The sequence below is a fragment of the Osmerus eperlanus genome, chromosome 24 (assembly GCF_963692335.1).
Source record: "Osmerus eperlanus chromosome 24, fOsmEpe2.1, whole genome shotgun sequence".
NCBI lineage: Eukaryota > Metazoa > Chordata > Actinopteri > Osmeriformes > Osmeridae > Osmerus > Osmerus eperlanus.
In genome coordinates this window covers 1,263,833-1,279,400 of record NC_085041.1, presented here as the reverse complement: position 1 = coordinate 1,279,400, position 15,568 = coordinate 1,263,833, and the positions used below count along the sequence as shown (strand labels likewise).

The window sequence follows — 15,568 nt, the reverse complement described above, 5'->3', positions numbered from 1 at the left end:
AGAGGAAAACGTTCTTCATTTTCATCTGTCGCATCGCGAGAGAGTTGATGAGAGGAGCGGAGAAGAAGTGTCGTTCTCATGATCAAAAAGACCAAATTATTTCATTCCTTTATTGTTCTTCTTGCTCTTTTTTTCTCTCTTACAGGCCAATTTTCAGCACGTACACAAAGAGGAGTTAGTGTTTGCGTGTCACTTTTGTAAACAGTTCGATATTGTAAAATTAAAAAACGCGCAGATTTATATTACGCAAAGTCATTTACGGTTAGCGTTGCCCTCGGAGTGGTCCCTTCCCTCATTTGCATGTAAATGACTGGGTTTTGGGGACGTTTTGCGGAGGTTTTAATTGTACTGCAGAGTCTCCTAAAGGCACTGATAAAGAAGCTGCCACACAGACAGGACAGGAGGAGGGGGCACTGGGCTGGTTAACGGCGTGTCCCTAAACGATAATATACGAACGTGTCCAATAGATCAAGTTTTGAGGAGAAAAAAAAGCGAGGGAGTTTGAGAGGGAGAGAAAGAGATAAAGGGGTACAGGGAGAGAGAAAAGGGAATATTGATAGAGAAAGAGAGAGGCACAGGGAGAGAAAAAGAGATAGATGGATTGAGGTAGAGAGAGAGAGAGACAGAGAGATCTGTGTTTCATGTGTGCGTGCATCGTGTATGTGTTTTATAAACGTGTTTCATTGGAGGGGCACACAGTGTGACTCAGCAGTAGAGAGTAACAGTACAGTAAAGGGTGTTGTATCAGAAGACAGGCAGGTAGACAGGCTGAGAGACAGACAGGCAGACAGGCAGGTAGACAGGCAGACAGGCAGGTAGTGATAACCCAGTCTGGTTCCTCTGACAGCCTTCGCTGCCTCCCAGATCGATGCCGGGGATCTGATTCAAATACTAACAACACGACGATCGTTAAACTTTGGGGAAACGGGACAGAAATTGATTACATTATTTATGAGTCCAATTAATCTGGTGAAAGGAACTTGTTTTACTGGGGGGTATTGAGGTGTGGGGATGAGGGCATCTATCAGAGGCACTGTGTGGGAAGACATTAAAGAACTGATGCTCTGCCCGCACGCCTGTTACCCCCCCTCACAGCCTCTCTGCCTGTCGACCTGTATGTGTGTCTGACTGACTGTCTGCCTGTCTGTCTGTCTGTCTGCCTGCATCCTGACAGCCATTCTGTTCCACATGATGTCTTCACCATGATACATCCTGAAGAACATCACACCACAGCAGCTGTTGTTGTGATGACAACAGTAACAACAACAACAATAATAATAGTAATGGCAACAGCAACTTGCACACTCAGCAGACCACTCGGGCGTCCGACATTACCTCAACACTCTCCCCCGCCCGCTCTCCCCTCAAGTCCTGATGAGTTAATGAGAAACGTGTCAACATCTCAGCGTGGTTCCTCTCCGCTGCCTGCCAGCTCGGTTTGACTCGGTTTTAATTAAGACAGCTGAGATTAAGCTAATTATCTCCCTCTCCCAGGTAAACCGGGAGCATGTGAACGGGGGAGAGGAGGAGACAAGATGAACACCGGCCCTGGGGGTGGCGGAGGAACGCGTGATGAGGAAAGAAGAAAACAATTAAAGGAGAGGTTGGAATTTCCCCGGAACAGGAGCGAGTGATCCCTGCCTTGAGAGACGCCGGCGGGAAACCATGCTGGCTCAGACGGCGCTGCTGCTGGCTCTGCTGTGCGGAGGAGAGCTGCCGTTCTGTGGCGTCCATGCTGGCTCGCCCAGAGAGAGAGGACCCCCTCCAGCATCAACACGGAGAGCAGGAGAACACACAGAGCCCGCAGCCCTCCTGAACAGCATCACACACGTCTCAGAGCGGGAGCAGAGAACTGCTGAGGACAGGAGAACTGCCCCCTTGCTTCCTGGAAGGGGAGAAAGTACCGGAAATGCCCCAACAACCATACCTGCCTCCCTAGCTACCATAGCTGCCACCCTAGCTACCTACCTGCCGACCGTAGGTCTCTCTCCAGCCCCACAGCCTCCTCCTCCACACTCCTCCAGCCAGACCCCCCAGGGGCCCGGCTCCTCTCTCCAGCCCGCGGAGGAGCCTCTCCTTCTGGGTAGCACTGACCCATCGCCCCCTGGCTCTGGTTCTCCCTCCCTGGTCCTCATCTCCACAGAGGGGGGCCTTGGCCCAGACTCCAGCCCGCCTCTGAGACCCCTCACTGGGATCCCATCAGCGCCCGGCGCCCCTGGTCCTGGTGGGTTTTCCGAGGGGGAGGGTCTGAGAGGGGGACTGCAGCGGGTGGGGGCGGAGCCTCGTTGGCGTCGGAGGCGGAGCTGGCTGTGGAACCAGTTCTTTGTGATCGAGGAGTATCGAGGGCCAGAGCCTGTTCTGATTGGACGGGTAAGAAATAATGTGGAACAGCCGTTTGCGTGTGTGAGAGTGTGTAGACTTGTGTCAGTGACTACATGCTTGTGTGTGTGTGTCTGTGTGTACTGTATGCATGAGTCTGTGTGCAAGTCTACATGCTTGTGTGTGTCTGTGTGCTTGTGTGTATGTGCGCTTGCGTGTGTAAGTGCGGTTGTGTGTGTGTGTGTGTGCTTGTGTGTGTGTGCCCGGGGGCACAGCATTGTAGCTGTCAGTTCTCCTCACTCTCCACGACCGTGCCTGAGCAGCAGGGCCTGATCACTGGAGATGTCTGAGGCCTGAACACGTCCCAGGAGGATACCTGTAACACTTCAGAGGCAGACAGGAGGGGAGAGGGAGAGAGGCTAGCCGCTGTAGCTAGCTAGGGTGGAGAGAGGATACTGTAGACTGCAGCTGGGAGGGAGAGGGGCTAGCTGAGGTAACTAGCTAGCTGCATACTTCACATGCTGACACCCCGGTTTGTTTCCTCTCCAGCGATGTGTTCTGCTCATGCATGTTTAATCAGCCTCTCTGGGTGTTATTGATACAGCCAGTATCACAGAAGAGAAGCGCGATGTGTGTGCCTGTGTGTGTGTGTGTCTGTATGTGTGTACAGACACAGACAGTAATACATATTGTAATATCTGAACATGAGCAGTGTGTAATTTATGAACATTTAGTAAGACAGTGTGTAGTGTTTCAACGCTCAGAAAGTGTGTTTGAACAGAAGGTTTTGGAGAATTAACTGTTGACAAAGGGTGCTGGTGAGTAAATGTGACTGCTAAGACACAGCTAAGGAAGATGCAGGGAGGAGGAGGATGTGTGTGTGTGTGTTTGTGAGTGCAATGGTGTGTGAGTGTGTGTGTGTGTGTGTGTGAGAGAGAGAACATTGAGATGAAAGAGTCTGGAAAGTGACAACAGGAGAGAGAGGGAGGGTGGAGGGTGATGGAGGAGGGAGGGAGAGAGGGGAGGAGGGAGGGAGAGAGGGGAGGAGGGGGGGAGAGAGGGGAGGAGGGAGGGAGAGAGGGGAGGAGGGAGGGAGAGAGGGGAGGAGGGAGGGAGAGAGAGAGGGGAGGAGGGAGGAAGAGAGGGGAGGAGGGAGGGAGAGAGGGGAGGAGGGAGGGAGAGAGGGGAGGAGGGAGGAAGAGAGGGGAGGAGGGAGGGAGAGAGGGGAGGAGGGAGGAAGAGAGGGGAGGAGGGAGGGAGAGAGGGGAGGAGGGAGGGAGAGAGGGGAGGAGGGAGGAAGAGAGGGGAGGAGGGAGGGAGAGAGGGGAGGAGGGAGATCCTGAGGGAATTCCATCAGAGATAGTTTCAAACATTTCTGCTTCTCTGCTGTTTTGTTTTGGAGGATTGGATAAGTTTCCTTCCTACTGAGACAATATCGAGCAATACCCTCACACACAGAAGAACAGGCAATTAGAAGGGAGGAGAGAGAGAGAGAGAGAGAGAGAGAGAGAGAGAGAGAGAAGGGGATGACAAGAAGGGGGGAGAGATGGGTGGAGAGCGAGAGAAACGGGAAAAGAGAGAAGAGAAGGGAGGCAGGGATGGAGGGGGAGAGAAGGGTGAAGAGAGAGAGAGAGGGATGGAGGGAGGGAGGGAGGGATGGAGAGAGAGACTGACAGACAGACAGAAGGGGGCGCAGGAGGTGGAAGGAAAGGGGTTTCAGGACTGACTAAGTTGTCTGGTGGTGAGTGGGTTCAAAACCAAAGCTAACTGAGATGGAGGTGGGGGGGGGGGAGGGAACTGCAGCCCCTCATTTAATCCCCAGCCTGATAAGAGTTTCTTCTATCTTCACCTCCAACTACACACTTCTCCTTTTCACCCTCAACTGCACACAAGTGCATGCACACACCCACACACAGACACATGCGCACACGCACACAAATACACAGCACACACTCCACCCTACTAAATAAAATCAGTGTATTTGTTCCCTTGCCTGTGGCACGTTGTTGAAGCTGGCGTGAGCGTGTTTACATGCAAGTCTGTGAACGCAACACTTCTAACTAGGATGGATGGATGAGTGGGTGGATGGATGGATGCGTTTGCATGTTCCTGTCTTCCACCTCCCCCCTCCATCCTCTCCCAGCTCCGCCTGTCTGTCTGCCGGCTGCATGTCTGACACCATGCTGTCTGTCTGCCGGCTGCATGTCTGACACCATGCTGTCTGTCTGCCGGCTGCATGTCTGACACCATGCTGTCTGTCTGCCGGCTGCATGTCTGACACCATACTGTCTGTCTGCCGGCTGCATGTCTGACACCATGCTGTCTGTCTGCCGGCTGCATGTCTGACACCATGCTGTCTGTCTGCCGGCTGCATGTCTGACACCATGCTGTCTGTCTGCCGGCTGCATGTCTGACACCATGCTGTCTGTCTGCCACCATGCTGTCTGTCTGACACCATGCTGTCTGTCTGCCGGCTGCATGTCTGACACCATGCTGTCTGTCTGACACCATGCTGTCTGTCTGCCGGCTGCATGTCTGACACCATGCTGTCTGTCTGCCGGCTGCATGTCTGACACCATGCTGTCTGTCTGCCGGCTGCATGTCTGACACCATGCTGTCTGTCTGCCGGCTGCATGTCTGACACCATGCTGTCTGTCTGACACCATGCTGTCTGTCTGACACCATGCTGTCTGTCTGCCGGCTGCATGTCTGACACCATGCTGTCTGTCTGACACCATGCTGTCTGTCTGCCGGCTGCATGTCTGACACCATGCTGTCTGTCTGCCGGCTGCATGTCTGACACCATGCTGTCTGTCTGACACCATGCTGTCTGTCTGACACCATGCTGTCTGTCTGACACCATGCTGTCTGTCTGCCGGCTGCATGTCTGACACCATGCTGTCTGTCTGACACCATGCTGTCTGTCTGCCGGCTGCATGTCTGACACCATGCTGTCTGTCTGCCGGCTGCATGTCTGACACCATGCTGTCTGTCTGCCGGCTGCATGTCTGACACCATACTGTCCCCGAGACATCAGCATGACAGGGGAGATGATGAATCACCATCATAAAAATCTCTCCAATGTTATCTTTCACAGTGTAAAGGGGGATGTGTGGCGTGTTTGTAAGAGAGCAATGGTCCACAGCTGGGACTGGGAAAGGGCTGGAGAGGGGGGGGCTGGGGGGGGGTGGGGGGGGGCTGGGGGGGGGGCAGGAGAGGGCTGGAGGCAAAGGGAGGCCTGTGTGATGAAGGCTGACTAATCTCTCTAGCTTTCTATTTCTGAGTGTCTGGCCTTTCCCCAGCTAACTCACAACTCTACCCCTCTTCCCAAACACACACACACCCGCACGCGCGCTGCCATTAAACACTGAACAAGTACTCTGCAGTGCACAGGCAGCCCAGGAGACATGCAGACAGATGAACAGATGGATAGAGAGAGGAAGAGAGGGAGAGGAAGAGAGGGAGAGGAATAGGAAGAGAGAGAGAGGAAGAGAGGGAGAGGAAGAGAGAGAGAGAGGAAGAGAGAGGAAGAGAGGGAGAGGAAGAGAGGAAGAGGAAGAGAGGGAGAGGAAGAGGAAGAGAGGGAGAGTAAGAGAGGGAGAGGAAGAGAGGAAGAGAGAGAGAGAGAGGAAGAGAGGAAGAGAGGAAGAGGAAGAGAGGGAGAGGAAGAGAGGGAGAGGAAGAGGAAGAGAGGGAGAGGAAGAGAGGGAGAGGAAGAGAGGGAGAGGAAGAGGAAGAGAGGGAGAGGAAGAGAGGGAGAGGGAGAGAGAAAGAGAAAGAGAGGAAGAGAGGAAAAGAGAGGGGGTGAAGGGGAAGAGACGAACAGACGAACAGAGGGATGGAAAGAGAGGAATGGAGAAAAAGAGAGAAAGAAAGAAATAAGGAGCGGGACAGAGAGCGAGACAGCGTGAAGGAGAACAGAAACTTTAGGAGGGGCCGGAGACAGGAAAACAGAGGGATGAGATGGAGGTAAAGAAGCCAGCAGATGGACAGTAGAGAAGGAGAGAAGGACGAGTGCAGATGGATCCCAGCGCTGTCGTCTGCCTGCGCTCACAAGGGCCCGCTCTGCAGCTCTGCGGCTCTGCAGCTCTGGGGCTCTGCAGCTCTGGGGCTCTGCAGCTCTGGGGCCCTCTGCTCCTGGGCTGGGGACCCCAACCCCCCACACACACCCCACATGGCCCCCCCCAAAAAAAACCCTTCCCCCCAAACCCCCCGCCCCCAAGACCCCCAACCATCCCTGCAGTACCTCCGTTTGGCCATCGCAGGCACCATGGCGCTGTTTAGCTCGTGCCTGTCCTCATTCCTCCACGTGACCCGGCTGCTCCGCTATCCCAGCATGCTTCACTGCCCCAGCTCTCAGGGTCCATATGCCACCTCACACCTGGTGCCAGGCTCTCGCTCGCTGGCCAGAACATCCTGAACCAGGAAACTAGCCGGCCAGTGTGGAATCGCTGTTTCATAGATGATGGTTCATAGATGATGTTTCAGAGATGATGTTTCAGAGATGATGTTTCAGAGATAATGGTTCAGTGATGATGGTTCAGAGATGATGTTTCAGAGGTGATGTTTCAGAGATGATGTTTCAGAGATGATGTTTCAGAGATGATGTTTCAGGGATGATGGTTCAGAGATGATGTTTCATAGATGATGGTTCACAGATGATGGTTCATAGATGATGTTTCAGAGATGATGTTTCAGAGATAATGGTTCAGTGATGATGGTTCAGAGATGATGTTTCAGAGGTGATGTTTCAGAGATGATGTTTCAGAGATAATGGTTCATAGATGATGGTCCAGTGATGATGGTTCATAGATGATGTTTCAGAGATGATGTTTCAGAGATGATGTTTCAGGGATGATGGTTCAGAGATGATGTTTCATAGATGATGGTTCACAGATGATGGTTCAGAGATGATGTTTCATAGATGATGGTTCACAGATGATGGTTCATAGATGATGTTTCAGAGATAATGGTTCAGTGATGATGGTTCAGAGATGATGTTTCAGAGATGATGTTTCAGAGATGATGTTTCAGAGATAATGGTTCAGTAATGATGGTTCAGAGATGATGGTTCATAGATGATGTTTCAGAGATAATGGTTCAGCGATGATGGTTCAGAGATGATTGTTCATAGATGATGTTTCAGAGATGATGTTTCAGAGATAATGGTTCATAGATGATGTTTCAGAGATGATGTTTCAGAGATAATGGTTCAGTGATGATGGTTCAGAGATGATGTTTCAGAGGTGATGTTTCAGAGATGATGTTTCAGAGATAATGGTTCATAGATGATGGTCCAGTGATGATGGTTCATAGATGATGTTTCAGAGATGATGTTTCAGAGATGATGTTTCAGGGATGATGGTTCAGAGATGATGTTTCATAGATGATGGTTCACAGATGATGGTTCAGAGATGATGTTTCATAGATGATGGTTCACAGATGATGGTTCATAGATGATGTTTCAGAGATAATGGTTCAGTGATGATGGTTCAGAGATGATGTTTCAGAGATGATGTTTCAGAGATGATGTTTCAGAGATAATGGTTCAGTAATGATGGTTCAGAGATGATGGTTCATAGATGATGTTTCAGAGATAATGGTTCAGCGATGATGGTTCAGAGATGATTGTTCATAGATGATGTTTCAGAGATGATGTTTCAGAGATAATGGTTCATAGATGATGTTTCAGAGATGATGTTTCAGAGATAATGGTTCAGTGATGATGGTTCAGTGATGATGGTTCAGAGATGATGTTTCAGAGATGATGGTTCATAGATGATGTTTCAGAGATGATGTTTCTGAGATAATGGTTCAGTGATGATGGTTCATAGATGATGGTTCATAGATGATGTTTCAGAGATAATGGTTCAGTGATGATGGTTCAGAGATGATGTTTCAGAGATGATGTTTCAGAGATGATGTTTCAGAGATAATGGTTCAGTGATGATGGTTCAGAGATGATGGTTATAGATGATGTTTCAGAGATAATGGTTCAGCGATGATGGTTCAGAGATGATGGTTCATAGATGATGTTTCAGAGATGATGGTTCAGTGATGATGGTTCAGAGATGATGTTTCAGAGATGATGGTTCATAAATGATGTTTCAGAGATGATGGTTCAGTGATGATGTTTCAGAGATGATGGTTCATAGATGATGTTTCAGAGATGATGGTTCAGTGATGATGGTTCAGAGATGATGTTTCAGAGATGATGGTTCATAGATGATGTTTCAGAGATGATGGTTCATAGATGATGTTTCAGAGATGATGGTTCAGTGATGATGTTTCAGAGATGATGGTTCATAGATGATGTTTCAGAGATGATGTTTCAGAGATGATGGTGCAGTGATGATGGTTCAGAGATGATGTTTCAGAGATGATGGTTCATAGATGATGTTTCAGAGATGATGGTTCATAGATGATGTTTCATAGATGATGTTTCAGAGATGATGGTTCATAGATGATGTTTCATAGATGATGGTTCAGAGATGATGTTTCATAGATGATGGTTCATAGATGATGTTTCAGATCCTGCAGACAGACTCAGACCCCTTGCAGACCCGCCCACATTTGAAAACAAACTTACTCTCCTAGCAGCATGTATCCTGTATCATGCACTCCAGGGGCGTAGCCAGAATAATATTTTTGGGTAGGCCTAGAAAAATATGGATAGGCATCTTTTCAGTTTTTTTTACTTATTTACTTTGCAATGTGCACCCGGTGCATAATCTTTCGGAGATATTTTTGTTTTTGGGTAGGCCTTAGAACAAATTGGGTAGACCTGTGCCTACCCAGGCCTACCCATGGCTACGCCCCTGATGCACACGTGACACATGTATCAAACACGTCTAATCTAAACATGACATCCCATGTCCAAGCATGTGTCGAGCACGTATCATGTAAACACAACGTCATGGAAACGTAATGGAAACGTCATGGAAACGTCATGGAAACGTCTGGTTTGTCTCAGCTTCACACAGACATGGACCGCGGCGACGGGCGGACCAAGTACCTTCTGGAGGGCGAGGGGGTGGGGTCCGTGTTCGTCATCGACGGCAACACAGGCAACATCCACGTCACCAAGGCACTGGACCGCGAGGAGAAGGATCAGTACCGCCTGGTCGCCACGGCGACGGACCGCGAGACGGGCCGGGCCTTGGAGCCGTCTTCCCAGTTCATCATCCGGGTCCAGGACATCAACGACAACCCGCCTGTGTTCAAGGATGAGCCCTACAGCGCCACCGTGCCAGAGATGGCCAACATAGGTACTGCAGGGAGAGACAGAGGCCCATCTGCAGGGCTCTGTCTCGGCAGGGCCTGAGTGTTTAGGTACTGCAGGGAGAGACAGAGGCCCATCTGCAGGGCTCTGTCTCGGCAGGGCCTGAGTGTTTAGGTACTGCTGTGGAGATCCACCTCCCTCGTCACCCTGTCTCTCTGTCTTTCTCTCTGCCTGTCTCTCTGCCTGTCTCTCTGTCTTTCTCTCTGCCTGTCTCTCTGCCTGTCTCTCTGCCTGTCTCTCTGGCTGTCTCTCTGCCTGTCTCTCTGCCTGTCTCTCTGGCTGTCTCTCTGCCTGTCTCTCTGCTTGTCTCTCTGGCTGTCTCTCTGCCTGTCTCTCTGCCTGTCTCTCTGCCTGTCTCTCTGGCTGTCTCTCTGCCTGTCTCTCTGGCTGTCTCTCTGCCTGTCTTTCTGCCTGTCTCTCTGTCTCTCTAACAGCCTGCCTGTCTCTCTAACAGCCTGTCGCTCTCTCTGACAGCCTGTCTGTCTCTCTAACAGCCTGTCTATCTCTCTGACAGCCTGTCTGTCTCTCTAAAAGCCTGTGTGTCTCTCTGACATCCTGTCTGTCTCTCTAACAGCCTGTCTGTCTCTCTAACAGCCTGTCGCTCTCTCTGACAGCCTGCATGTCTCTCTGACAGCCTGTCTGTCTCTCTGACAGCCTGCCTGTCTCTCTAACAGCCTGTCTGTCTCTCTGACAGGTACCTCTGTGATCCAGGTCACGGCCAGCGACGCAGACGACCCTGCGTACGGGAACAGCGCCAAGCTGGTGTACGCCATCACTCAGGGCCAGCAGCACTTCTCTGTGGACGCACAGACAGGTCTGCCTCCTCCTCCTCATCATCATCATTACTAGTATAGAATGAAACAACCTTCCAGAGAGCTGGAGATAGAGGTGAGGTGTGGCTCACATAGTACAAACAGCTGCATCACATAGTACAAACAGCTGCATCACATAGTACAAACAGCTGCATCACATAGTACAAACAGCTGCATCACATAGTACAAACAGCTGCATCAAAACTAACAATCTGGTCAATCTTGAGAAAAACTTGTGTCCTAAACTAAATCGTGTCCAGTGTGTTCAGTCAGCTGCACTGGTGCTTGGTTCAGAACAGCTTCCATCTTCTCAAGACCATCCATAGTCTGGCCTGTGTGGCATACTGCATTTTCATTGTATTTTGTATTTGTATCAAGGTGTTGGTGATTATTTAAGCTAAATTAAATTAAACTTCAATCTGAGAAACTAATGTATTCTCTATTCATTTAACAATGTACAGAGGGGCGTCCTACCCGGACACACACACAACATGTAGTTCCACTATTACAACTACTAATAAATCCTCTCCTTCTCCCACCCCCTCTCCTCCCCTCTTCCCCCGCTTCTTCCCCTCTTCCTCCTCCCTCCTCCTCCCTTTTCCTCCTCTCCTCCTCTCCTCCTCCCTCCTCCTCCCTCCTCCTCGCTCCTCCTCTCCTCCTCAGGTGTGTTGCGTACCGCCTCCCCAGACATGGACAGGGAGACCCAGGACGAGTACCTGGTCGTCATGGAAGCCAAAGACATGGGGGGTCACCTAGGTGGGTTGTCAGGGACGACCACAGTCACAGTGAGGCTGAGTGACGTCAACGACAACCCCCCTCGCTTCAGAAAGAGTGAGTACAACAGCATTACACCTCGCACTGTTGCCTAGCAGCTAGAAGGCCCCCCGGTTCGATTCCCGCTCAGGGCATTGTTTTGTGCTCAGGTGGGGGGGTCTCACGAGGCCTCTCAGCATGTTCTCCCCGCGCTCACATCACCTCGATGCAAACACATGCAGAACAGATTGCAGTTAGACGGTGCCTCCTGGTGAGGGCGATGGGGCTGCTCTTTGCTCCTGGTGAGGACGATGGGGCTGCCCTCTGCTCCTGGTGAGGACGATGGGGCTGCCCTCTGCTCCTGGTGAGGACGATGGGGCTGCCCTCTGCTCCTGGTGAGGACGATGGGGCTGCCCTCTGCTCCTGGTGAGGACGATGGGGCTGCCCTCTGCTCCTGGTGAGGACGATGGGGCTGCCCTCTGCTCCTGGTGAGGACGATGGGGCTGCCCTCTGCTCCTGGCTGTCCTGGGAGGAGAGACAGCAGGATAGGTTAAGATGCAGAGATGAATTTCACGGGTGGATGCTCTTGCGCGTGTGTGTTGCTGCTCCCTGCACATGCGTGTGTGTGTGTTCCACGATGGTGATAAAAGGGCAGCTTCTTCTTCTTCTCTACTCTGTGTGGAGGAAACTGTCACATCACATGACTGTGTTACCACTCCTACACACTGGGAACCACAAGGCATGTCTGTATGTGTGTCTGTCTTTGTGTGTTTACATGTCTGTGTGTTTGAAAGAGAGCTTGTTGTGTGTGTGTGTGTGTGTGTGTGTGTGATTAGAATGATGAAACGTCTTGTAATGGTGCTGGGACGACAGACACCTTGTGTTCTGATGTAAACATCCTCCTCGTACCCTGCCTTCTCTGTCACTGTCACCTGTGTTGGGAGGGACAAACACTACCTCCTCCACGCCATGACATCATTTATCATATATAATATTCCATATATTATATAGGATAAGTGCATGAATAAAGTATAACCGCCCAGGGCAACATATTGTAGAATGTTATTGTTCCTATCATCATCATCAAAAGCATATCGTCGCTCAAGTCTTTATTCCTAATATGATTTAAACCTTCTTTTCCAATTGTTCCCTGTGGTTCATGATGACAGGTCTGCCATGAGAGACAGAGAGATAATGTCTGTCTTTTCTTATCCAAGCTTTTCTACATTCCATTCTATTAATATTTCATCCTTAGTTCAGTCCCTTTCTGCTTCAATAGACATTAAAATCAGTGCAGAATGTACCTAACACTTTCAGACTTACACCACTTTGCTCTGTGTGACTCTCTCTCCCTGTCTCCATCACAATCACTCTCTTCCTCTTTTTCACATTTACAGACGTCTCACCCTTTCCTTTCTCTTTTTCCTCTCACTCACTCTATACCTTTCTCTCTCTCTCTCTCTCTCTCTCTCTCTCTCTCTCTCTCTCTCTCTCTCTCTCTCTCTCTCTCTCTCTCTCTCTCTCTCTCTCTCTCTCTCTCTCTCTCTCTCTCTCTCTCTCTCTCTCTCTCTATCTCTGTCTCTCTCCCCCTGTCTCTGTTTCTCCTCTCTCTTTCCCTACCTCTCTCTCTCCCTCTCTTCCTTTCTCTCTCCTCTCTCTCTCACTCTCTACTCTCTCCCTGCCCCTCCTCCATTCTCCCCACTACCTGGTACAGTGATGATATACAGTCCAGTGTTAATGTGGTTCTGTAAGAGGCAATTTAATATTTCCAAACGCATATTATTTATTATTTATTTTTTCTTCATTATTTATTTCTGTATTTATAACTGTATCTTTTCCCCCTGCTACTCTACTGGGTCATTATTTCTATCTGACAATACAGACACTTTAAAATCTCATCCTGTCTTTGGAGAGAGAGGGGGGGAGGAGAGAGGGAGGGGGCCCGGGAGAGGGAGGGGGGGGAGAGGGAGGGGGGGGGGAGAGGATTGGGCCCGAGAGAGGGAGGGGGGGGAGAGGGCCAGAGAGAGGGAGGGGGGGGGGAGAGAGGGAGGAGGGATAGAGTGCAGAGGGAGTGAGAAAGAGACAGAGATTGGGAGGAGGGAGAGAGAGATGGGGGGGTGGAGAGAGGGGGAAAGAGAGAGGAAGAGAGCCAGAAGAATGGGGGAGGAGAGAGATAAAGGTGTGTTTTTATTATGATTGAATTTTGGAGTATCTAAATGATTGATGTGCTTCATTAGAGATTGATAAGTTCTCAACAGGTCTGCTGAGATGAGGGAGTGTTGCATGTGAGCTGCTAGTTAACATGTGGCACTGCACATGCACACACACACCTTCCAGTGCCTCAGATCACACACACACACACACATGCACACAGGCATGTGCACACACAGATAAACACACACACACATGTCAGTGCCAGCCTTAGATCTCCCATGTCTGTCATCTCCAGGCCTGTGAACACCTTGTAGTCTGGCTCCTCTCTACTGACAGAGCACATCACATCAAACACCTCATTACATCTATATATCTACATACCTGTGTGTCATTACATCTATATGTCTACATACCTGTGTGTCATTACATCTATATATCTACATACCTGTGTGTCATTACATCTATATATCTACATACCTGTCTGTCATTACATCTATATATCTACATACCTGTGTGTCATTACATCTATATATCTACATACCTGTGTGTCATTACATCTATATATCTACATACCTGTGTGTCATTACATCTATATATCTACATACCTGTGTGTCATTACATCTATATATCTACATACCTGTGTGTCATTACATCTATATATCTACATACCTGTGTGTCTATATCTGTGCTGTCTGCTCCTCCTCTCCGACCTCGATGTCATGATCTCTCCTCCACACAGATTGACATTGATGATGAATCCGGAGGTTGTTACCTCTGTTGCAGGAACACTGTCACTCCAGGGATCAATAAAGTTCTCCTCTCCTCCAGACTACTCTACTCTAATAAACTGTACTGTACTCTACTGAACTGTAGTGCAAACTCTCTCCTCTTCTCTTCTCCCCTCCTCTCTCTCCTCCTCTCCTCCCCCTCCTCTCTCCTCCCATCCCCCTCCGCTCTCCCCTCCTCTCCCCTCCCCCTCCTCTTCTCTCCTCTCCCCTCCCCTCCCCCTCCGCTCTCCCCTCCCTCCTCTCCTCCCCCTCCTCTTCTCTCCTCTCCCCTCCCCTCCCCCTCCGCTCTCCCCTCCCCTCCTCTCCTCCCCTCCTCTTCTCTTCTCTCCTCTCCCTCCCCCTCCCCTCCCCCTCCCCCTCTCCTCCCTCCCCCTCCTCTCCTCTCCTCCCCTCCCCTCCCCTCCACCTCCTCTTCTCCCCCTCACCTCTACTCCCCTCCCCCTCCTCTCCTCCCCCCTCCCCCTCCTCTCCTCCCCTCCTCTCCTCCTCTCCTCCTCCCCTCCTCCCCTCCCCTCCTCCCCTCCCCTCCCCTCCCCTCCCCTCTCCCCCTCCCCTCTCCTCCTCCTCTCCCCCTCCCCTCTCCTCCTCCTCTCCTCCCCTCCCCTCTCCTCCTCCTCTCCTCCCCTCCCCTCCCCTCCCCTCCCTCTCCCCCTCCCTCTCCTCCTCCTCTCCCCCTCCCCTCCCCTCCCCTCCCCTCTCCTCCTCTCCTCCTCTCCTCCCCTCCCCTCTCCTCCTCCTCCCCTCCCCTCCCCTCCCCTCCCCTCCTCCCCCCATCCCCTCTCTCCCTCCCCCTCCTCTCCTCTCCTCCCCTCCCCTCCCCTCCACCTCCTCTTCTCCCCCTCACCTCTACTCCCCTCCCCCTCCTCTCCTCCCCCTCCCCCTCCTCTCCTCCCCTCCTCTCCTCCTCTCCTCCTCCCCTCCTCCCCTCCCCTCCTCCCCTCCCCTCCCCTCCCCTCTCCCCTCCCCTCTCCTCCTCCTCTCCCCCTCCCCTCTCCTCCTCCTCTCCTCCCCTCCCCTCTCCTCCTCCTCTCCTCCCCTCCCCTCCCCTCCCCTCCCCTCTCCCCCTCCCCTCTCCTCCTCCTCTCCCCCTCCCCTCCCCTCCCCTCCCCTCCCCTCTCCTCCTCTCCTCCCCTCCCCTCTCCTCCTCCTCCCCTCCTCCCCTCCCTCCCCTCCCCTCCCCTCTCCCCCTCCCCTCCCCTCTCCTCCTCCTCCCCTCCCCTCCCCTCCCCTCTCCCCTCCCCTCTCCCCCTCCCCTCTCCTCCTCCTCTCTCCCCTCCCCTCCCCTCCCCTCCTCCCCTCTCCTCCTCCTCTCCTCCCCTCCCCTCCCCTCCCCTCTCCCCCTCCCCTCCCCTCCCCTCCCCTCCTCCCCTCTCCTCCTCCTCTCCTCCCCTCCCCTCTCCTCCTCCTCTCCTCCTCTCCCCTCCCCTCCCCTCCCCTCCTCCCCTCCCCTCCCCTCTCCC

General features: G+C 51.8%; 1 protein-coding gene across 1 annotated transcript; it reads left to right on the top strand.

The window, feature by feature from the left end:
* The first annotated feature begins 1,665 nt into the window (after positions 1-1,665).
* LOC134010803 (cadherin-24-like) lies at positions 1,666-11,282 on the top strand. The gene is made up of 4 exons (XM_062450087.1): positions 1,666-2,370; positions 9,293-9,587; positions 10,296-10,415; positions 11,077-11,282. Exons 1-4 carry the CDS (start codon positions 1,666-1,668, stop codon positions 11,280-11,282), a joined length of 1,326 nt encoding a protein of 441 aa, XP_062306071.1.
* The last annotated feature ends 4,286 nt before the right edge of the window (positions 11,283-15,568 follow it).